The following is a 22,941-nucleotide window of genomic DNA, read 5'->3' as shown; positions in this document are numbered from 1 at the left end:
TGCCCCCCACCCCCCCTTGCAATGAATTTGTAGACGGCTACAAGATCCATTCTTGCCTCCTTTTGCTGAGGCTGAAGAGGTTCAGGTCCCTCAATTGCTCCTCATAATTTCTTACCTGCAGGCCCTTAACCATATAGGCAGCCTCCCTCTGGACCTTCTCGAGGTTATCCACATCCCTCTTGAAGTGTGGTGCCCAGAACTGGATGCAGTACTCCAGCTGTGGTCTTACCAGTGCCGCATAGAGGGGAAGCATCTCTTTAGACCTGCTGGTGATCCACCTTCTAATGCATGAAAGAGTGTGGTTGGCTTTACTTATCACTTCATTACATTGATGACTTATGTTCATTTTGGAGTCGGCTATGACTCCGAGATCCCTTTCTGCTGCTGTGCTGCTTAGAAAGTCACCTCTCAGTCTGTAGGTGTGTTGGTGATTCTTTCTCCCTAGATGCAGCACTTTGCACTTATCTTTGTTAAACTGCATCCTATTCTGATCTGCCCACTTTCCCAATTTGTCCAAATCCACCTGAATCTGCTCCCTGCCCTCCAGCATGTTTACTTAGTCCTGTAATTTGGTGTCGTCCGCAAATTTGGACAGAGTGCTTTCCACGCCCTCATCCAAGTCACTGATGAAGATATTGAACAGGACTGGTCCAAGGACCAAACCTTGGGGAACTCCACTGCCCATATTTTTCCAGGTTGAAAACAACCCAGCCACCACCACCCTTTGGGTGCATCCCATAAGCCAATTCTTCACCCACTTGACTGTGTAATAGTCTACGTCACAACCGCTTAATTTAATTAGTAATCTATGCCCTGAATTTCTCCTGACTGGAGTCAATAACCAGAATTTATTACCTTCTTCTTTGCAGTAACTTTTACATATTTGAGGACTGTTATCAGCACCCCCCTGTATCTTTTTTTAGACTAAACAAATCCCAGTTCTTTCCTCATAGATCCTCTTTTCGGGATATCTGATGATTTCTGTTGCTCTTTTATGGACTCCACCTCTTTCTTGAAGTATGATACCCAAAACCGGACACAGTGCTCCATTTAGAACCTTACCAGCGCTGATTAGTTCACATGTTTTCTTATCTTTGACGCTCCTGTTTATCCATCCCAGCATGATGTTTGTTTTTTCACAACATTACATCACAAATTGACCTTAAATCAAAAATGTCATATTGTAATTCCCAGTTACTTTTCTGCCGAAGTGCTGTTTACCTAGTCATCCACCGTAGTTTCATAGATTCATGGACATTAGGATCGGAAGGGACCTCAATAGACAATCAAGTCTGACCCCCTGCATAGACAGGAAAGAGTGCTGGGTTCAGATGACCCCAGCCAGATGCCCATCCAACCTCCTTTTGAAGACCCCCAGGGTAGGGGCGAGCACCACCTCCTTTGGGAGCCCATTCCAGACCTTGGCCACTCTAACTGTGAAGAAGTTCCTCCTAATGTCCAGTGTAACTGACCATGTATTTGTGTAGATGATTATTCCCAGTGTAATACTTAGTACCTTTCTTTATTGACTTGCCTCCTATTTAATTTAAAAATTTCTCCAGTTTGTCAAAATTCTTTTCCACATTTGCATTGTCTTCCCAAATGTCAGCAAGTTCTTTTAGATTGCTACAATCATGAGTGCAGACAGGGGTTGGAAGCTCCGTGCTGCCAGGGCAGTAGCATATTGTCCCCACCCAAGCTCCGCTGCTTGGGGCAGGGAGCAATCTTCCTCTCCCAGCTGTCTGCACATTTGCTCCTGATCAGCCATCTACATGTGCTGTACTGCACAGTAATTACTCCCGAGTAAACTTGCTACTTGTATTGATAGGTAACAGATTAACTTGTGATTAGAGCAAATTACTGCCCAATAAGTGTTTACAGTGTGTAGACACTGATGCTTACAGGGTAGTAATTTGCTCTAATCTTGAGTAAAGTGTCTTGTGTAGACACAGCCCCTCTGGATGGTATTACTGACAGAGTAAGACAGATCTGGCACCTTCTGTCTTTTAAAGTTTAATGAGATTTTCTATTTAGGTTACATCTAAAGAATTAATTTTAAGGAGTATCAGTAGGGGTCTACTTAATTCATGGTTTCATGGTTTTTGCAGAAACCACAAAAAAAATGTTGTCCACAATCGCCAGGAAATACTGCATTTGCCACAATTTTCCTTGAAATTAATCTAACCACCACCCCAGCGTATTCAGATAATAAGCTGCTTTAGAATGTCCCAATGCTTACCGCAGTTCAAAGACAATGCACAATCACTGTAGCCATAGATCACGTGATTGAGAGTTAGTGAAGTGAAGAGGTTTCAGTGCTATCTTTTAAGAAGTTAAATGCAAAACTAATGCCCTACACTAATTAGCAGCAAGGAGCAGGATTGCTGGGAAATGGCTGTGAAATCTGCTCTTTGTGTCGTGGCCAAGGCATGAAAATTGCTTCGTCTCGTTGCAAGTTAAGTAGACCCCTGAGTATTGGTCATTTTTTCCTGTTCTTCTCTATCACTATTTTAAAGGAGGCTAATGTATGATATTATATAAGGGGTTCTACAAAGAACTGTCCTCTTTCAAAATAGCTCTGTCTTCTTATGTTTCACTGGGAATGAGGACACAGTGTGTTTATGTAACAGCCCAGCTGCTCCTTATAGTATTTCTGTCTCCTTCCTGACACTATGGGAGACTCATATTTCCCTTGATGGCTTCACTTACATTAGCAACAATAAGAGTTGGTAGTCATTTTGAATGAGGACATATGAGTGGAAGGCAGCTTGTGGCTTTCCTCCTGTTCAGAATGATAGGAAATGGAGGGCATTTTAAAAGTGGGTAATTCTTTTTGAGTGTCTCTAAAAGAGGTAGGATGTGCAAGAAAAATAAACTAGAGACTTTGTCATCTATGTGTAAGAGCCTCAACAACTGGCCACGGCTGGCTGGCTGACCTTGTCCCTGACCCTAGCCTGACTATTTTCTTTCACCTACTGTAGTCTACCCCTGTTTCTCATCCTTCCTACTTCCTCAGCCTTCCCATTTCCTTCTGTTCTTGCCCTCAGGAGCTCCTGACTGATCTTCCCCTCCCCTAAACTAAACCCAATCAGTCCCTGTCTATGGCAAGTTTATGAGAGGCAGGCTCTGCTTTCCACCAAAACATTGGCCACATTTCCCCACTTCACCTGTCCCATCAATATTCCTAGTCAAAGCAAGCTAGCCCAACCCAAAGAAATGTCATTAGGGCTACGTTTGTACTGCCTCCAGACTAAGCCCAGGGTACTGCCAAGTAACACGTCCCATCCCCTCACTCCCCTTCAGCACATGCCAGAGCCTGGAAGTTAGAATACCTTAGAGTGGCCCTGAATATGCACCAAGATGATGCTTGAGAAAGGGAGTCTGAGAGCAGTGCTGAGCTTTGTGCTCAGGTCTACTCTAAACCAGCCTAATTTCTGGTTTTGGCTCATACTGACAGAAGTGAGCAGACAAGGGTTGCTCCTAGGCTCAGCATGTATGTGGTGTAGACTCTTCCTATCTGAATTTTGTTAGGGCTGCTTAAAGGACACACCCCTTCTAAATAGGCTAGGTCTTTAACCCTTTAATCACACTTGGGACTTTCACCAGAGGCACCATCCCTTCTATAGAAAAAACTTCAGGTCTTCCTGCTGCAGGGTATACAGAACATGATCTCAGCCTGACTGTTGTAGGGGTGCCCCTATAGATGCATTCCAGCTGCTAGGAACTGGTTCTAGAAACAGGGATTTACGGATAGCTTCAGAAGGTAGCTTCACAGCATGAGCATGCTGTATATAATGTGTGACCTAAGCCTTATCCAGGTGTTTTCTCTCCCCAGGATGCTCCAGGCATTAGTAAAGCAAGCTGAAATGAAGTATTCCTTTGGAGCAGAGATTCCACATACCACCAGTGCTACCCTACCCAGACACTACTTCATTGACCTATCCCTATCCTGTCAGTGGGATGAAGGGCAGCAGCTCCAGTGTCCACTGTGTTGCATTGCTTCTGTTGCCCAGCCAGGTAGCAGCGAAAAGGTAACAAAAGTATCAAAGGGTTGATGGTCTCATTTACATGCAGGTCCCTGCCATCCCCTGAGAAATGGCTGCTGATGTCCACAAGAAAAAAGGCTGGGAAGTGCCCAATGGATCCTTGGTGCCAGCAGATGGGCAGCACACAGAGAGGTCTGAGAGCCCTACCCCAGGACTGGCACAGGGAACAGAACCAGGTAGGAGCAAATTATTGCTGCACTCCATGGAGTTAACCATACCCCTGCAATGCAATTGCCCTTCTGGCTATGTGGGGCCAGGAACTCTTCCCCCCTGCCCTGCTGGTCTTGGATTGGGACAGAGACTGGGGTGAGCAGCGCCCCAGCAGGTGCCCTGCATACCAGCTGCTAAGAACTCCATGCTGATTCTGGGTCCCCTAATCCCTTCTCAGGGATCTTGGCTAGAATGAGTCCAGAGGAGCTGCATCCCTCACACATTGCCTTGTGTCTCTGTCCCTGGAGACATTCTTGTGCAAGAGGATCCTGCAGAGGTTATTGCCATCCCAGCATGCATGGGATTTGTGCAAGCTGGCTGCTGGCTTCTGTTCAGGCGAGGTATGTACCTCCCTGGCCCTGGATATGCAGAGCGTGCTTCATGGTGAGTAAAGTGCCATGGGGTCTAAACACTGACTTTTCTGCCCAGGGGGCAATGAGGTATATGCTAGGGTCCCAGCCACATTTCAGTCCCCAGGAACAATTCCCACTATGTTAAGACAGGATCTAATTTTATCTAGAGATGGGCATGACAGGACTATTCTTCCAGACCACAGATTTCCCCTCTTGGCCCATTAAGTATTCCTCTGCTTCTGTACTCTGCTCTCCTATAGCTTCCTCTCCTTCAGTAAACATAGTCACTGGCCCTTGTATGAATGACACGAGTAACCTCATGTGCTCTCCCTTTCTGTGCTCTGCCCACTGGCTGGGGAGCCTGCTAAGAAGGGACAGTGCAGGCCTTTGGCAGCAGGCTTATCTAACTTACTCATGACCTTCCCCATGTTCTTTGGGGGAGGGTGATGACTGGTTCATCCAGGGAAGTCTGCAGGCACAGAGGCAGGGGCTTACCTTGTCTTGCCCAGAAACTATGGGGAGTCATAGTTAGCACAGTCATGGCAGGGTTCCAGCTGCCTATGACTATTTTCTGTGGCCTTGACTGAAGTCCCATTACAGCTCTGGAGTAGAGATAAGGAAGGCCATAAAGCAGTGGCACCAGCCCCAGGAGAGTGGCACCAGCCTCCTGCTGCAGGAGAGTATCAAGGGCTTTGTGTGTGCCTTTACAGCCTGTAGCTAGAGATGGGCACATCCTATTTAAAGGGGCAGTATCATTTTGTGACACTGGCCATGTTAGGAGGATAGGTCCCTATAAACCTAACTTATTCCTCATTGTGGGAGGAGGGAGGGGGAAGTGAACCAGCTGGGCTTATTTTTGTCCTGGTGTCAGAGGCTTCTGTTCGTCTATTGACCCATCTGGCAGGAAAGGGGAGATGACTGGGGTGGGCATTCATGCACTGGCCCAAGGATTTCCCTAGCTGACTGGGAGTGACCACAGCTCTCTGGTTTGTTGGTTTCTAGGGGCAGGTCAGGAGGGGACAATGTTTGTTCACGCCCGGTCCTACGAGGACCTGACAAGCCCTGAGGATGCAGGTGTCACATCCAGGATCCCAGAGGAAGGGCAAGGGGACGAGGTTGACCAGACCAATATGGAGCAAATCAGCAAGGACTTCAGTGAGCTCAGCACACAGCTGACGGGTATGGCCTTGGACCTGGAGGAAGAGATGAGGCAGAGCAAGGAGGACAAACTGGACCTCTCACCCCAGACATGCCGACGGGACTCTGTGCTATCGGGAAAGGAAGAGGAGGATGTGACTATGGATGCCTGGCGCATGCATCAGAAACATGTGTTTGTGCTGAGTGAAGCAGGCAAACCAGTATACTCTCGCTATGGGTCAGAAGAAGCGCTGTCCAGCACTATGGGGGTGATGATGGCTCTGGTGTCCTTCCTGGAGGCAGAGAAGAATGCCATCAGATCTATCCATGCAGGTACTATCATATCTGGGGGTGCCCATAAAGTGCATGTTACCTCCAAGTTATTGGGTGGGCCTTTTGATTGGAAAGGACCGCTGTAAGGGACTAGGGGAGATGACTGTTCCACTTCAGCAAAGCAGGGACTTTGTGATGGATCTGGCAAGGGGAGAAGCCTCCATCTGCACAGATTGAGGAGCTTCTTTAGTTACCGCTTTACAGAATGGCATGAGCAACAGTTTTAAAAGAAGCTCACTGCCAGATAATGAGCCAGATTCACATGCAGCTAACTTTAAGTCACACATATAAATGCCTCATTGCTTGTGTAGTGACCCCAACTGGACATGCAAATAGATAACTGTCTAAGTTACACAAGCAGTTGGAAATTGCTCAGGGTTCCCTGCCTGAATCCAACCCAGGAGTACTGAATTTGTCAAATGAATCCATGATCATATCCACATCCCAGTTGAGCTTCTTCACTATTGACCCACAGAAGGCACTATCACTCTCATGGTATTTCCCAACAGCACTTTGCTCACAGACTCACCTCTCCCTCCCTCTCCTTCCCTCCTTTCTCGCTCTCTCTTTCTTGTTGCTGGGACCTCCCATGCTGAACAGATGGCTACAAGGTGGTCTTTGTGCGCAGGAGCCCTCTGGTGCTGGTGGCCGTGGCTCGGACCCAGCAATCAGAACAGGAGATTGCCCATGAGCTCCTCTATATCTACTACCAGATCCTCAGCCTCCTGACCTGGACACAGCTCAACCACATCTTCCAGCAAAAGCAGAACTACGATCTGCGCAGGCTACTGGCAGGCTCTGAACGCATCACTGACAACCTGCTGGACCTCATGGCACGGGACCCTAGTTTCCTGATGGGTGCTGTGCGCTGCCTACCAATGGCAGCCGGGGTGCGGGATGCTGTGAGTGCCAGCCTCCAGCAGGCCCGAGCCAAAAGTTTGGTGTTCTCTATCCTTCTGTCCAGGAACCAACTGGTGTCTCTGGTAAGAAAAAAGGACCAGTTCCTGCACCCCATTGACCTCCATTTGCTCTTTAACCTTATCAGTTCCTCCTCCTCCTTCCGGGAGGGTGAAGCCTGGACTCCCATCTGCCTACCTAAGTTCAATTCCAGTGGCTTCTTCCATGCCCACATTTCCTATCTGGAGCAAGAGACAGATCTGTGCCTACTCCTTGTCTCCACTGACCGTGAGGACTTCTTCACTGTATCTGACTGCAAGCGCAGATTTCAGGAGCGTCTAAGGAAGCGTGGCGTGTACCATGTCCTACAGGAGGCACTGCGCACCCCTTTCTACAGCATCTCCCAAGTGGGGATCCCAGACCTCAGACATTTCATCTACAAATCCAAGAGTTCAGGGCTCTTTACCAGGTGAGAATCTGCAGCAGGTGATGTCCCCAAGTGCTGAACTGGGGCATGGAAGCCATGGTAAAGGGACTAACTTGGGGTACTCTGCATAAGTGCTAACTCCGTGGGTGCTCTGGGGCTCAAGCACCCACTGAAAAAAATTAGCAGGTGCTCAGCACCCACAGAGCCACTTGCAGATGTTAAAAAAAAAAAAAAAAAAAAGCGCTTTACTGGAAGAAGCAGCATGTTGCTTCTATACGGCTCTGCAGCATCTACAAATATCATGCACTTCCATGGGGCTTTTTGGCTAACACTGATTCAATCAGCTATTGGAGAAAAGCACCTGAAAAGCTCCACTAAAGCACCCCGTCTTTACAGAGGCTGCAGAGGAGGGTATGAGCAGGGCGCTTTTAGGCATGTGCGTGGCTCACCACAGGAATGTGCCAAGTTAAAAGTAAAGTGCTGTTTTTTGTGGTAGGGGTTACATCTGCAAGAGTATACCAGCAAAAAACAAAGATGGCACCTATGGCCCTCTCTATCCTGAAAGGCACTGGAGGGAACTTTCAGCTACCCCTCCAGTGGCCAGGGCTGTATTCTCTGGCTTTTAGACCCCTGACCTGCAACAAGATTTGTGAGGGAGTCAGCACCTGCCTTCCTCTGTGCTGTCACTGTTGAATAGACATATTGCTCAGCCTTGGAGTTGCAAGTCCAAGCAGGGACCCCCCCACCAAAACCCCTGTTTATACTTCAATCTGGTCTTGCCTTTAGAGCCACATGCCATCCACAATCAGGTCTGAGCTTGCCACCAGCTGCATGGCAGCAGACATCAGGGAAACAAGAGGCCCTATGAGATGTGTTATGGGACTTCAGGGAGCCTTGGTTCTGGATGGACACTAATGGGGCAGCTTCAGCAGTAGGCAGGTGGGTGGCATTCCAGTGCAGAGTGGTTGTTCGTGGAGGTTTTCCAAGACAGTAGTGACAAGGGGCTACCTAATAGCTAGAGCCTCTTGGGTATTTCTCAGGCAGGTTTCCATCTTCAGTGTGATTCATACTCTGGGTGGGAGGATATCCATGGAGAAGACACTTCTATGGGGAAGCATAAAGTAGGGACTCCCAGACTGTCTTTATCGCATTAAGCTCCACCTGAGGGATACCAATGATGTCCAGAAGTAAACAGTTCAAAAGGAAATGGATGTCATTGGTGCCCTGGAGAAAACAGTCTGTAAGCAGCTGCCAGATTTCCCATTCCTGCACCATCCAGACACTTCAAATGTGTCACAACAATGTGGCTTACATGCCCTGTTCACACTAGGCCCCCATTAGTTGTGTGGTTGGGAGGGTTGCAGCCTTAGTAGCACTGATGGGAAACATTACCAGGAAATTCCAGCTCTGGAACATGCACTCACTCTTATTACAACTGCTTCAAGGGCTTTTCCCATCACTGCCCTGGCCCAGGTTCCTCCCTACCACCTCCCTCCAGCCTGACAGCAAGTGTCTATGTAGCTATACCAGCTACACAGGGCATGAAGCCCCACTCCATCTTTGTCACTCAAGCCAGGCAACTCTAAGGCAAATCTCCCCCAGGATTTCTGTTCTGTTCTTGCTGGCAGAGCTATCATGGGGAAAGTTGATGGTACCTTTCTGCTCCCAACCTGCCATTCAGGGGACTTGGGCTGTTTGCAAGAGCGAGATGCCCAGTCTGGCCCAAACTCCTGGCATTTTAAATGTGGTAAACAAAAGAGAGCCTGAACTAGCCTAGCTAGTTCCTTGGCCTGTATGGTTAGGGCAGAGGACGAGTTCAAGCTTCTGCTTAGGCTTCTTGCTGTTTGGTCTCTTCAGTAGACTCTATTGGCCTGTTCTCTTTGGTCTGTCTATCCAATAGACTCTATTACACTGTACTGTTCCCCACTGCTGATGGATCATCTGGTATTGTCCACCAAAGATACTTCTTGATAACATAGGAACAGCTGATAGGCTATACTGGCAGTGTCATGCGAACCAACACAGGTAGGAGGATGTATCATATTGTAGCATAGCACAGGGCAGATTTGCACCTTATCGACTAATTAAATCAGAGATGTATAGTATAAGCTTTTTTGAGCCTGTAATCACTTCTTCAGATGCTCTGAAATGTCATGCATAGAGCAGTGTATCAAGTAGTGTGTGTGATTGTCAACTAGGGAGGAAGGGAATGAGGAGCTCAGGGGGGAAAACAGGATAAAGTATGTTCTAGACATGGTTTTGAGGTTATTTCTATGTTATGTTACTCATAGCCACAGAGACATACAGGAGTGATGGACCTTTTCCTTACCCCCAGCCTCAGCCAGACATTTCTCGGCATCTTCTGCAACTGTGACGAGCATGATCCTGTCTGGTCTCTGCTCTCCATGACAGCTCACCTGTCTCTCACTTTTCTCTCTCTTTGCTCTCCTGTTGTATAAGTTACATTGTTCTCTTGATGTAAGCCCTGAGCCTTTGTTGGGAAAAGTGTCATTTACATTGCATAAATAAGTACACAAATAAATAAAAGGGCCTGTGTCAGCTAATTATTGCCCAACCCTAGCTTAGGAGTTCCAGGTGGGGCTCTCTTGCTATCACAGAAAGAGGAATTCCATTGTTTGGTGTTGGAGTGTTTGCCTTGGTTTAATCAAAGGAATTTGTTTTCCTAGCCCTGAGATTGAGGCTCCCTATGTCAGTGAAGAGGAGAAAGAGAGACTGCTGGGGCTGTATCAATATCTACACAGCAGGGCCCACAACTCTTCACATCCCCTGAAGAATATATACTTCACTGGACCCAATGAGAACCTCCTGGCTTGGGTAAGAACTGCTTGTCCTTTGTACTGCTGCACAACCACCACAGAGCTTACCACAACCTCATTAAAGCCAGCAGGGTGTTTGAACCTAGAGCATAGCAAGGAAGCAGTAAGAGCTAAAGAACTATCTTTGGCTAGAAACAGTAGTAGATTCTTATCCTCTTGTACAGACCAGTAACTAGACAGACAAAGACCCTCACATACCTATTAAGGGATGACATAACCAGGCAGGAGAACAAGAAGATGCTGACATAATCCAGCTATCACGTACATGTGTCCCATTGTCCTCTAAAAGGAATTGCCTCTGAATTAAATCTTATATGTGCTGAAATACTGTCATGATAGATGCCCTGGAAATATCTAATGTGTATGAGAGAGATTCATAGCTTTTTCCTGTTTGCAGCTAAGCACAGTCTCCTTTAGCTCAAATGGCAAAGTCCTGACTTCAGACTAGGAATATCTGAGTTTTATTCCTCCCAGGTCCAGGAAGTTCCAGCTGACTGTGGTGTTGCAGCATGGGGGCAACCATGATGTCCCAGATACCCAGTGTGATGGTGTGAACTGGCTAGCACCTGGCAAGGAAGGGGTTAAAGAGAGCTTCTGGGCTGGGTGGCCCTGCCCTGGTATGCTTGCAGTCAGTTCCAGACCTCCAGAAGTGGTATTGAAGAAGGAAGTCAGGCTCAAAGTGGGGAGGACTCTCGGTACTAACTAAGCCTGGCTCTTGATCAGACATTATGAGAAGTAAAGTTATGCAGATTCCCAGGTCAGTTACCAAGAATCTACCAAGGCATCCTAACACAAGGATCAGGCAGCTTCTCTGGTGCCCTATCATACCCAGAAATTTGCAATGAAGCTCCCTTAATGCATCCCTAAGCATCTGATGTGTCCATAGCCTTTGTCTTTTCACACAGCCCCGGGGTGGTCTTGGAACTTCCAGACCCTGATGCTTCATAGCCATGTAGTGTCTCAATGGCAGTGCATTTCAAGAGATTTCTAAGGTTTTACTATGAGCCTGGGGTTGCCACTTGTGCCAAAGGTGGTGGGGAGGCCCTAGTTTCACCCAGGTTAGTAATGCTGCTATGGAGTAGTCCCATGTCTCCAGATCAGTCTATGGAATAACACAGCATTGTTAGGGAAACAAGGAGATACTACTTCTGTCACAAAACAGCCACATCAGAACAATAACTTTCCCACCATACTCTGGAGCATGGCAGTCCTAAGAGGAAGTAGACAAACTGTCACCTATCAGACAGGGCTAGCCCAGCATTCTGCAGCACAGCTCAAAGCTACCAGCCTCTTTAATATGGGAGGACAGTCCCTAGGGGCTAACAGCCCCAGCATGTAATGTTCTGGCTTGAGCTGAGATGTCTTGCTGCACTGTATGCTGTGAGCTGTCGTCTCCATAGGCCTCATTTCCCTACTAAAGATGAGGAGTATAGGATCTACTCCACTGGATGAGAATTACTTTCAGGCCTGGGCTCCTGGCAAATTCCCAGTGTAGCTCTTAAGTGGGCATAGCTTGGGCATCACTTTGAGTTTGTAAAAGACCAGAGATTCAAATGGAGGAAAGTTAATTACATTAGCCATTTGTAGAAAGCCAATGAGATCCCAGTAGTAAGGTCATGGTATTCAGTACTTAAACATCCATGACCGGAGTGATTGATGTAAATTACCAGAATAAGCAAATGCATCTTGTTCATGAATTAGGGGCCCCATCATTGAATGCCTCAGCCTCTGCTGTGGCGTGCTTCATGCACACGCTGCTCTTTTTCCCCTTGTACAGATGGGAACTGAAGCCTACCTACAAGTCAGCAGCAGGCCTTAACATTCTAGGCTAGGACTCTAACTACGAGACAGTCATACCTTTGTGCTCAGAAACTGACTGGTGTATGCTCCTTCTTCCCCAGGTGACCAGTGCCTTTGAGCTCTATGTATGCTACAGCCCTCTGGGGACCAAGGCAGGTGCTATCAGCACTGTCAACAAGCTCATGAAGTGGATCCGTAAGGAAGAGGATCGGCTCTTCATCCTGACACCACAGACCTACTGATGGGTGCTGGGGAGTCATTGCTGGCCTAGAGAAGCTCCAACAGCACTGTGTAATCTGTCCCCAAAGGATGGGCTCTTCTCAGGGCAGACCTGGGCCTTTTGTGAGCATGGTGGAAAGGAAGATGGGGATGCAGGAGCAGAGCCCTCTGGGAATGTCCAAGAAGCATATTCCTGGATTCATTAAGTAGCTGATCTTAAAACCAGAAATCAATACTTCCCAAACCAGCTGCACCATTACTCTGGGGCTGGGAGCTAATGAGGACTTCTTCCCAAGGGGAATGCCACCCAGCCTATCCATACCAGATGCACATTCCTTGCTGAAGCCTCCAGTGCATCAACAGTGCCTGCAGGTTCTCAGTCTGTGCATTGAAAACTGAAGCTGTGCTATCTCCCCAGGAGGCTTTCTTGTGTTTCAGGGAAAATCTATGTGGTGCTGTGGTCTCTTAAGTGGGGGGGTTATAAATCCCTGGGTCACTGGAGAGAAGTGGATTGATCTATTCTTGGGTTTTTCTTCTGTGTTAGGACCCCTGATCCACTCCCATTTTTCAGTTTCTAGGAGAAAAGTCAGCTGGAGGAAAAATCTGGTGCAAGTCCCTCATGGCAGGAGGGGCTAGCCATCCCAGACCAGCATTCGTTTAACCTGCCCTTAAAGTTCTACCGACAAAGACTCCAAAACCTCTCTGGGGCACCTTGTGAAAGACACTCATTTCTGCTCTTCTCCATCAGTAGAGTCTACTCTGAGAGCACTAAGGTGGCACCTCCCCTACCAACCGTCCCAGCTGGGCCTGAGGTGCTGGCACCTGCCTGCCCCTTCCCTCCCAGTCTCTGACCTATGGTACCTGTGTAATGTCCCAAACACCTCAAAGGGCTCACAGGGCAGCTATGGGTTTCTAGGATGTACAATGGACAAAGGAGAAGTTGCCAGGGGCAGGAAGAATTGTACTGCCCAGGGTCTGGATCATATGTTCAGTCCATCCTCTGGCTGCCATCCAGCATTTCCCCTACTTTCAGCATCTCTTACCAACACCTCTCAGCAAGGGAGCTGGTCCTTCATCAAAGGGGCCTGCCATGGGGAATGGGAGTTAGGAGGCAGGGAGCAGCCGGATGAAGGAAAGTAAGGAGGTCCCTGGGACTCCACTGCAGCATAATGCCCTGAGATGGAGCTACTGGCCTGCCTCTGGGCCAGAGACAGAACTCTGATAAGCCTCCCTTCTCCCTGCACTCGGGTCCAGGGGGTTTGTGGGGCTTGGTTCTAGTGATGAGGGAAGCTACAGCCACACAAGGAGGAGATGATGCAGCTGGCACAGTGTGACCTGGGCACCTTGGTGCAGGAGTGGAAAGAACTGCCTGGCTGGGGAAGAGGATTAAGCAGAACTACTGGATGGGCAGAGTCCCAGGAAAGGGAGTGCTTTGTGCTGATTCAGCAAGTTGAATCATGGTTCTATAGGAGCAGACATGGTGCAATGGGGCCATGTAAAACTTTGTAGCTGTCATTGGCTGGGAGCTCCTGAGCTCCTGCTCCTGGGCACATGCCTCTAGCCCTTCCCTTCAGTAGGATCTGTACCACTGTGTTACCCTTAGGAACATAAAGGCATAATTGCCATACTAGATCAGACCAATGGTTTCTCTGGCCCTGTATCCTGCCTCCAACAGCGGCAGAAGTGAATGCCTCTAGAGTGATCTATTCTCTATTCAGTACCCTCCCTTGCATCCGCCATTATAGGTTTAAAGATGCCAGCGGGAATGTTTCTAACCATTCTGTTCAGTAGTCATTGATAGAGCTATCATCCATGAATTTATCCAATCCCTTTTTGATCCTGGCTGTGTTATCTGCCTCTACTACCTCCTATGGCAATTCATTCTACAAGTTAACTACATTTCGCATAAAAAAGCACTTTATCTTGTTAGTTTTAAACTGCCACCTACTAATTTTAGTGTTCCCCCTAGTTCTAGTATTCTAGGACTTGGTGACCAACAGTTCCTTGTTCATTTTGTCTGTACCCTTTATAAATTTATAGACCTCTGTCACATCCCCCCCCTCAGCTTTCTCATTTCCAAACTGAAGAGTCCTAGCCTTTTTAGTTTCTCCTTCAACTGCTCCATAGCCCTGTTCATTTTGGTTGCCCTTCTCTGTACTTCTTCCAATTCTACTACATCTTTTTGAGACGTGGAGACCAGAACTGAACATAGTACTCAAGATGTGGATGTCCAAGGGATTTGTATAGTGGTATGATGATGTTTTCCATTTTGTTTTCAATTTCCTTCTTAATGATGCCCAACATTTTATTGGCTTGTTTTGGCACTGCTGTATATTGAGCGTACATTTTTAGAGAACTGTCAACAAGGACTCCAAGGTCTCTTTCCTGAGTTGTAACAGCTGGGCTTTAGTCTCTGTCAGCCAGCCCCTCCAGGCAGATGCAACCACAGCTGCCCACCAGGCCTATATCCCCTGATTTAGAAGGTCATCCTGCCCCCCAGGGCAGCCCTGGAAGAAGAGCCACTCCTTGGCCTGGTGACAAAGGGTTTCTATGGGTACTGGCCCCAACCTTCCTGCACTCAACTCTTCAGGTCCCCAAAACAGGTGTTCTCCCCTTCCCTGCTGGGGTCTAGATTATTATGACCTGTTCAGTGGGTGGTCTGGGCCCAGCACCCCTACAGTGATGAGTCCTGGTGCGTGAAAGGATGAGGAAAATGAGTGTTCAATAAAGACCTATGATGAAACAAGCCATGAAGCAGCTAGTGAGTTTTTGTTATTGCACATAAATGGCCACATGATGGCAACAGAGAACATGAGCTGGGGAAGGGCTGGCTGAACTGGAGACAGGAGTCAGCTTCCACCTTACCCCTGCAAATTGCCCTTGCTCAGGGGTGTAACTTGACATTTTGTTGCCCTGGGACAAGGGTGCCAAGCACATACCTCCTTGCATAGGGGCCATGGCGGCTGCAATGGCGGCTGATGCTGCCTCAGCAAGAGCTCCCAGAATGCTGGCACCGTGGCGGTGGCAGCACAGATTTTGCTGGGGGGTTGCCATTCTGGCACCCTTCTAACAGTGCCTGATGCTAGGGCCCTGCTTGTCCACCCCTAGTCACGTTACTGCCCTTGCTGTAGCCCAGCCTGTCTCCAGCTGACTTGGTCAGTATGATGGTTGTTTGAGAGTTGGAGTTATTAGTGATAACTGCTGTTTTCAGGATTTTTATTTGGTAACACATCAAAGAAAAAAGCAATTCAGTGCCCATATCATCTGTGTCCCAGGCCTACAGACAGCAGGGCTGTGTGCTACTGGTAGTGAACAAGCACCAAGAGACCCTTAAATGTGCCCAGTCTCAAGCCATTGCTTCAAGCAGGATTTAGTGATTTCCCTGGCTTGTCAAAGTGGTTCAGAAAGGTCCTGTCTGGACTGCCCCATGCTGCACGTTGGCCTGGACTCAGAGGAGGGACCAAGGTGGGGGCAGGGGGAATGCATTTTCTACTTTTAAAAATGCTTTGCCCCATATTTTATCTGCTCCTAACTTAATAGGGTCATGGAGCCGAGACCTCATTGATGCAAGAGTGCTCTCTGCTGCTCTGACTTCCCTTTTGGGGTGCTGGCTCAAGACTAGGCCTCCCAGGCAAAACTGGACTCCAGATAACACATAGCAATGATATATAACAGGGCTGCCCAACTGGTGGCCCCATGAGTTAATTGGTAACCCCTGGGATTTCACCCAGCTGGCACTCCCCTCATTGCTCTAGCTGCAGCAGTAGCTGAGGTCTCAGGGCTCCTACTCCCTCTGGCTTCCACTTCCTACCCCTGCCCCACAGGGTGGGGAGAAAGCACAGCCCATGGTGCTCACAAAGCCTACAGCCCAGGATGCCCACTGGTGTGGTGCATCAAAGGAGCCAGTAGCTAGGGAAATGAGGGTGAGGTGAGGGTACCTGTGCCTGGCATGCAACACCCCCCCCCCAAGTGCTTAAGAAGTTGGACCACCCTGACATATAATACGGAGAATAAGCTACACACATAGGAGGCATCTTTATTCCAGTGTAATAGTGTGGTCTGCCCCCTTGAAAAAGTAGCAGGTCTTGGGGCCAGCCAGCCCAGTCCCATGATGTGTGTCTTCTTTAGGGAGATACATATTTAAGGGGACAGCAGAGTTGGGACTAAGTAGTTACTAAGGAACAGCCTGTGGATCAGGATAGAGCCAAGATGTCAAGTGACACTGAGGAGAACTTGGATGGGCCTGACATGGGGTTGTTGTTAGACTGTGGGAGCCTGTTTGACCCCAGCATAGCCCTGTAGTAGACAACTAGGGGATCCAGAATACTATGAGCCCGGGTTCCAAGATGGGAGAAGATGTGTAGGAAAGATCCTCTGAGAAGTCCAGGGGCAGGAGTGGGACTGGCAGTGCTTCCTGACTTAGAGGAACTGGGAAACCCAAAGAGAAGAGGGCTGGGCTGGTAGGGCCAGCACTGACTGTGCCTCAGAGAGATCTTCTAGCCTGGCCCCAGGAAAGAACATGGCACCAGAAGCGCTCTAGACTCTGAATGAGTTACAGAAAGGAGCCGAGGGCTGGGTGCCCTCAGGGCCATGCTGTGCCACAAAGCGGTTTTCCCTCAGCCCACCTGGCATAGCTGTACTCAGGGACAAATAAGTGTATCAGGTAACTAATCATCTTCAAACCATGGTACAATCATGGCAGGCAGCACTGGCCTGCATGTCACATGATGTGTCATGGGTGCCGTCACTGGGACACAGCAAGTTCTGGTTTGAAAGAAGCCACCATTAACCTGCTGTTCACCCCTCATAGGCTCATTGAAATCAGGCTTCCAGCCCATGGCCTGGAAGGAAGATGTCTTTGTACCTTGGATTCATTCTTGACTGTGGGTTAACAGGTGTGACAGAAAGACCAGCTACTACTAGGGGATGCCAGGCTTGGAGTTTCTGGAGGTGGCTGTTACCTCAATTCAGCACCAACAAGCATGGAAGCAGAGGAAACTCTTTGGGCATTTATACGTGTGCTCTGTGGTAGAGGAGGGAGAGCTGTAATTGAAGTGGATCCAAGAGCCACTCTAATCAAAGCGCCCAAAGCATCATGTGCATCAAGCTCGTCAAACAAGCTTTACTTAAAGCGCCCCTATCAGTGCAGGGATGCTGATACATGTGAAGCTGGAGTCTGTTGAAGCACGGTAATTTACCATGCTCCAACAGACTTGATTCATCAAGTCTGCTTTGACACGCTGCAATTACAGCGTGTCGGGGGAGCCTCACTGCATGTGTATAGGCACCCTTTAACATAAGCATCTGGTGTCAGCTTTACAGTGAAGAAGTCTGGACTTCAGGATCCCTACAATGCAACTATAAATCATGTCCATGATAGCAAATTTCCTAAGCACTCCAGTTATTTTGTCACCTGCCCGAAACCTTAGCCAAAATAGCTCAGCAGTCAGGTTCACTTCCATAAAGTTCACTCCAAGCAAATTCATTGAGCACTCTCCTCTTCACTGTATCACAAAATTGTCCATCCATTGGGTTTAGGGGCAGAGTTATGGTTAAGATGGTCATGAGAGTTAATACCTTCATTTGGTAAATGCAACCCTGGCTGATTTTATTTAAGTCTAAGCAGAACGGAGTATAAAGGAAAGAAAGTCAGAGGCAAAAAGAGAGGGAGAGAAAAAAAAGAAAAGACAGAAAGGATAGAAAAGAGGGGAAAGCAGAAAGAGGAATCCAACATTTAGCCTTGTGGATGGCACTTCACTTATCCCTACTCTTGCTTGATTGTAATTGCTCACCCTAGTCTGCTCAGAAATGTGAGTGGACTTTACATTCAAAGTTGTGTTGTAGTAATATTCTAGTGCAAGTACAACCATCATTATGGAAACTTTAAAACTGTGGGATGAAAAAGCATCTCCTAATCTAACGCATTTACCCTCCCACCCCTGCAGCAGGGCAGTGCTTGTATTTACATTGTATAGGTCAAAAAGGGATGGTAAAGGGGTGTAGTGTATGTCTCCGCTACATCCCAGCACGTCCTCCAACCAAACACAAACCACTTATTTTTACTTGCATGCTCCAAACCCAAGGTTGTGTTCCGAAAGCTGTTCCAAGGCCCATCTCCACCAGCTTCTCTCAAGTGTATGGGAGCCTGAGGTCTCAAGAGTGGCCATGAGAGGACACCAAAGATGGATTTACCCTGTCTTTTCAGACTTGACATGTGTGAACAGCAATGCAGGGGCAGCCATGCTCACAGGCCTCTCAGCTACAACCAACAAAACCCCAGTGCTGACTTTGAGGAGGCACAAAAACAGAGCTGCTGCTGCTGCTAGCCTGGCCTCCACACCTGCTGCTGCCAGCCTCAGCACTGCCATTCTCCTTGCCGCTACCACCACCCTGGGTGCAGAACTGCATCTGATTAAGCTGTGTCCCTATTAGGGACCAGAATAAAAGACCCTGGGTGATGTGACCAAGAGGAAAGGAAGGGCATGATGAAGTAGGCGGAGTGAGCATGGAGGGAACATGGTCGGGGAATGAGAATGGAGGTGAAGGCTGGCAGCACTGGGCAGAAGAATGTGGGTTGGCCATCAGAGGGGGACTGGCAGCTAGTGAGAGGCTCTGAACAGCGGGTGGAAACAGGGCCCAAGTGGGTTTGAGGGAGGGGAACTTGCTTGCAGCATATAAGCTGGGCTGAAAAGGAAAGGAAAAGAACATGGCAGCCTGCAATTGAGGTGTGAGCAGGCCAGGGGTGACGCATTTAAGATTTGGGGGGATGCTCCAGAGAACAAAGAGCCTGGCAAGAGTCAGGGTATGAATGAAGGAGGAGGCCAGGCTGATCCAAGGTGGGCTGGGGAAGGACAGGGAGGTGAACAGCTCAGACTTGGGGCATCTCCCCTACAGAAAGAGCAGGCCACTCATTAGCAGAGATGGGAGGCAGGGAGGCAGTAGGGAACAGTAGGGGAATAGGCCAGAGAGTTCCAGACAAAACAGAAAAAAGGGGATATTAACAGAGCCAAGAGTGAAGCTGAAGTAGATGCCCCAGCTTTGGGCAAAAGAGGTAGGTACCATGGGGAGGGCTGGGTTAGCACAGATTGTCCAGAGGAAGGTAGAGGAGCTCAAGGGAGCCAGGACACTCCTACTGCTTGAAAAGGCCAATGCAGGGGGACAGGGCTGACAGCTTATGCTCTCCTGTTACAATTCAGAGAGCACATCTTATGATAAAAGTCTCCTGCCAGGGATAAGACTGTGCACAGGAGAACCCTGCCCACAAGGAAGTCTGATGAGTCCCGGGGGCAGCCAGTGTATGGGGGGTGCTGGCAGCCCCCAAGGCCAAGCCAGCACATAAGGTGAGATGTGAAATGATCTGACCTCCAAGGCCAGTCATTGCACCCCCTGGTGACCCCACTTACCTACCTCACCCTCTGACTTCCCTAACCTACCTTTCATCAAAGGTGTGGCAGGTATTAATGATACAGTGGGGAAGCTATTTTCTAGAGGCTGGAGCAGCTTCCTTGGTGCCACCTCCTTGTCATGGTACTTGGGGAATCTCCACACCAAGCTCAGTCTCTCAGGGCTTTGTGAGTTTCTGGATGGTGATGCTCACATGCTTATATGTATCATATATGCACAGCCTTTTCACTGGCTGGCAAACCCCAAAGAGGAGAGCATTGGCTGGCATGCACCACCCTATGCGGGGCTTGGCCAGTGTGCCTCTCTGCGGGGAGGGGGTGGGGAGCAGGTGTGACCTGCAGGAGGGGTGGGTTCCTCCCAGCAAACCTGCACCCCCATCCATCCTGCCTCTGGGATTTGCTCAGCACTGGCAGCAGTGGACACTGATAAAAGCAGCTGTACCGGGAGTGGCTTGTGGGATGAGGGTTGAGAGGGCTGGCTGGCGGGGAGCATGGGACCAGGAGGGGGCAAAAAATAGACTAGTGCAAGGGGAGGAGCAGGTGAAAGAGAAGCCCCAGAGCTGGGGCTGGTGTCTGGGTTTTCCTAGCCCTGGTGCTGCACAGAAGTGGACAGAAGTTCCATGCACCCTTTTTTCCTAAATTGAAAACTGTGTGATACTACATGGAAAGCCCAGTTTAAGATAAACCTGAATCTAATTTCTAGACTGGTTTTGTACATTGAATGTCTGTACAGTTACAAGTTTAGACTAACTGCTGGTCATTGAGACCTGGTCTGTAAGTGTACAGTTGGCATCAGGGCAAGGTAAGTTTAAATTGGGCCGCGACTTTGAACCTGGTTTAACCTCCCAAATGTCTGATACCAGTAATATCCAAGTCTCTACGTCAGTGGTTCTCAACCTAGTTAGACTCGAGGCCTGCTTATTTAGATTCAAGGCACCCATTGGAAAATGCCAGCCCTTAGCTTTCCCCCTTTTCTTAACTACAAGAAAATAATAGACCAAGTATTCTGTGACAAAATTTGGAAAGACTGCAACAGATCAGATTGTTCTTAATGCTATGGATTCCTAGTTGAAATCTCTAGGTTTATATTGTGGAACATGTACATGTTTACACACCTAACAGTGCTAATATTGTGCAGCACCCCCTGGCAACCTTATTGAGCATCACTTGTCCACACTGTGTAGTATATATGACACAGTTCCCTCTGCTGACCTGTATTACAGGTTCAGTGAGTAACATTGATTAAACGTCATTGTGGATGTTTAAGCAATACTGATTATCCCTTTAATTAACTGGAAATTGCTGTGGCTGCTGGGATTGCACCATAGGATTAATTGACCATGTTGTGTCATGGAGGAAATATTCTTGCAAATTACTGGAAAGAAATAATGCTTTTTGAGAGCTGCTTTTCTCCATGAGAAATTCACTGAATGTATTGTTACCCTGTTCACCCTCTTTCCAGACTTTGTAGACAGACAGACTTGTCAGTGAATTTCTGCTTTTGTCAGCATTTTTGTCACAAAAGATTTTACAGACTTGCCTGAGCTAGCATGGTGTCTGAACTAGTTATAGAGGCTATTTAATGGATCTTAAAGCAGGATTAAAGGAAGAAAGGTTTGTGAGGAAACAAATTACTCCCACTATGTTTTCCTTTCACTTTTCCTTTCCCTTCATGTAAGCTTTTTACCTCTCTGAAATATCAACAAGAAATGTTAGCTATATTGAAAAAGGCTTCTTGTCGGAGACTACAATGTCAGTCAGAGGAGGAAAGGTTGTTTGTTTGTTTTTGTTTCTTAATTCTTCTGAAATATTTCAGAGAAGTGTTGAAAATGTTGACTGTTTTGCCTATAGGAAACAGTGAAAATGGGCTTATCTAACAGTGTCCTCTCTAGATTAAATTGACATAACACTTGAGTTCACTTTCAGGCTATTGAAAGGGGAATCCCCTCATCCCAGATAGGGGTCTACCCACCAGTGAATCCAAGTTCCAGTTTCCAGGTAGATGAATCTAAAATTAAAGAATTGCCAAAAAGCACAATTCAGAGAAGGAAACTGTGAGAGGACTGCTGACCATTAGAGATCAGAGCCCGTGCAAATAAAGATAGTCTACTTTCTTTGCATTCTAGAGATGGAAAGGCAAAGTGTCATAAATGGCGATACCCCTAGAAAAGGGCACAGAAAATAGAGCTGGGGATGAGGAACAGACCAGCCAGGGCATACAGCATCCTTCAGACCAGAGGAAAAATGGGGCTCAACTGTAAAGCATATAAAGGGACTTGTCCCAGACTACCACAGAATGAAGTTGTCCTCTTTAAAGTCAGCCTGGACTCAGTACTCCTCCTGGAAGAGACTGGTGACAGAGTGAACAGGCACTTGACCTTTGGCTTTTAAATGCTAATGTTATCACAAGGTTCCGGATTTCTGGGTTTTTTTCTTAAAGCAACAGCTCCTGGAGCCATGTGATCATAGGAGAATCGTAGCTTTAGCTTTTAAAAAAGAGAACTTTTCCATCTCTTCAGGTTATGGAGAAAAGCTGGAAAACTGCCAAGATTCTAATATCTCCCGTCCCACTCAACCCCCTCCCCAATACTAAACCCCTGTTTAGAAGGCAAATGAAATTGGTTTGTTTGGTTTCATAGATGTTTGGGTTGGAAGGGACCTCCATAGGTCATCCAGTCCAACCACCTGCCCGGGCAGGAAAGAGCGCTGGAGTCAGGTGACTCCAGCTAGGTGCTTGTCCAGTCTCCCCTTGAAGATCCTAGGTTCCTAGCCAGAATGCAGGACCTCCATCTAACCCAGGAGGTGCACAGCCCCACCAGGGGAGATGCCCTGTTGGACTTGGTGCTGGCCACGGGCGACGACCTGGTGAGGGGGCTGCAGGTGCTCGACCACCTGGGCGAGAGCGATCATCGCCTGCTGGAATTCACCATCCAGTGCAAGGTGGCAAAGGCCTGCAGCAAGGCAGCAGCCCTAGATTTCAGGAAGGCAGACTTCAATGAGCTAAGGAGAATAGTCGGGGAGGCACTGACATCCCGGAGGGGAGGGGAGGGGAGGGGAGCCAGGTGTCCAAGAAGAGTGGTCGCTCCTTAAGGAGACAATCCTCCAAGCCCAATGGGAGGTAATCCCAACATGGATCAAAGGGAGCAGGAGGGTGCAAAAGCACCCATGGCTCACCAACAGCATCCGAGAATGTCTTCTGGCTAAAAGGGAGGCGTTTACCCAATGGCAGGGAGGGGTCATCACCAGGGAGGACTATACTGCGGTTGCTCGGGGCTGCAG

At 48.2% G+C, this 22,941-nt stretch overlaps 1 protein-coding gene across 1 annotated transcript in view; it reads left to right on the top strand.

Annotated features, from left to right (window-relative positions):
• MON1A (MON1 homolog A, secretory trafficking associated) overlaps window positions 1–15,007 on the top strand; it is a 22,826-nt gene extending 7,819 nt beyond the window's left edge. Inside the window, exons 2-6 of the mRNA XM_019547525.1 lie at window positions 4,075–4,222; window positions 5,612–6,079; window positions 6,680–7,445; window positions 10,091–10,238; window positions 12,142–15,007. Of these exons, the coding sequence (XP_019403070.1) occupies window positions 4,096–4,222; window positions 5,612–6,079; window positions 6,680–7,445; window positions 10,091–10,238; window positions 12,142–12,282 (1,650 nt within the window). The 5' untranslated portion in view covers window positions 4,075–4,095 and the 3' untranslated portion in view covers window positions 12,283–15,007. The remainder of the gene's footprint in view (window positions 1–4,074; window positions 4,223–5,611; window positions 6,080–6,679; window positions 7,446–10,090; window positions 10,239–12,141) is intronic.
• The last annotated feature ends 7,934 nt before the right edge of the window (window positions 15,008–22,941 follow it).

Source organism: Crocodylus porosus, unplaced genomic scaffold, assembly GCF_001723895.1.
Source record: "Crocodylus porosus isolate Cpor-Errol unplaced genomic scaffold, CroPor_comp1, whole genome shotgun sequence".
Lineage (NCBI taxonomy): Eukaryota > Metazoa > Chordata > Crocodylia > Crocodylidae > Crocodylus > Crocodylus porosus.
This window is presented reverse-complemented; position numbering and strand designations above follow the sequence as displayed.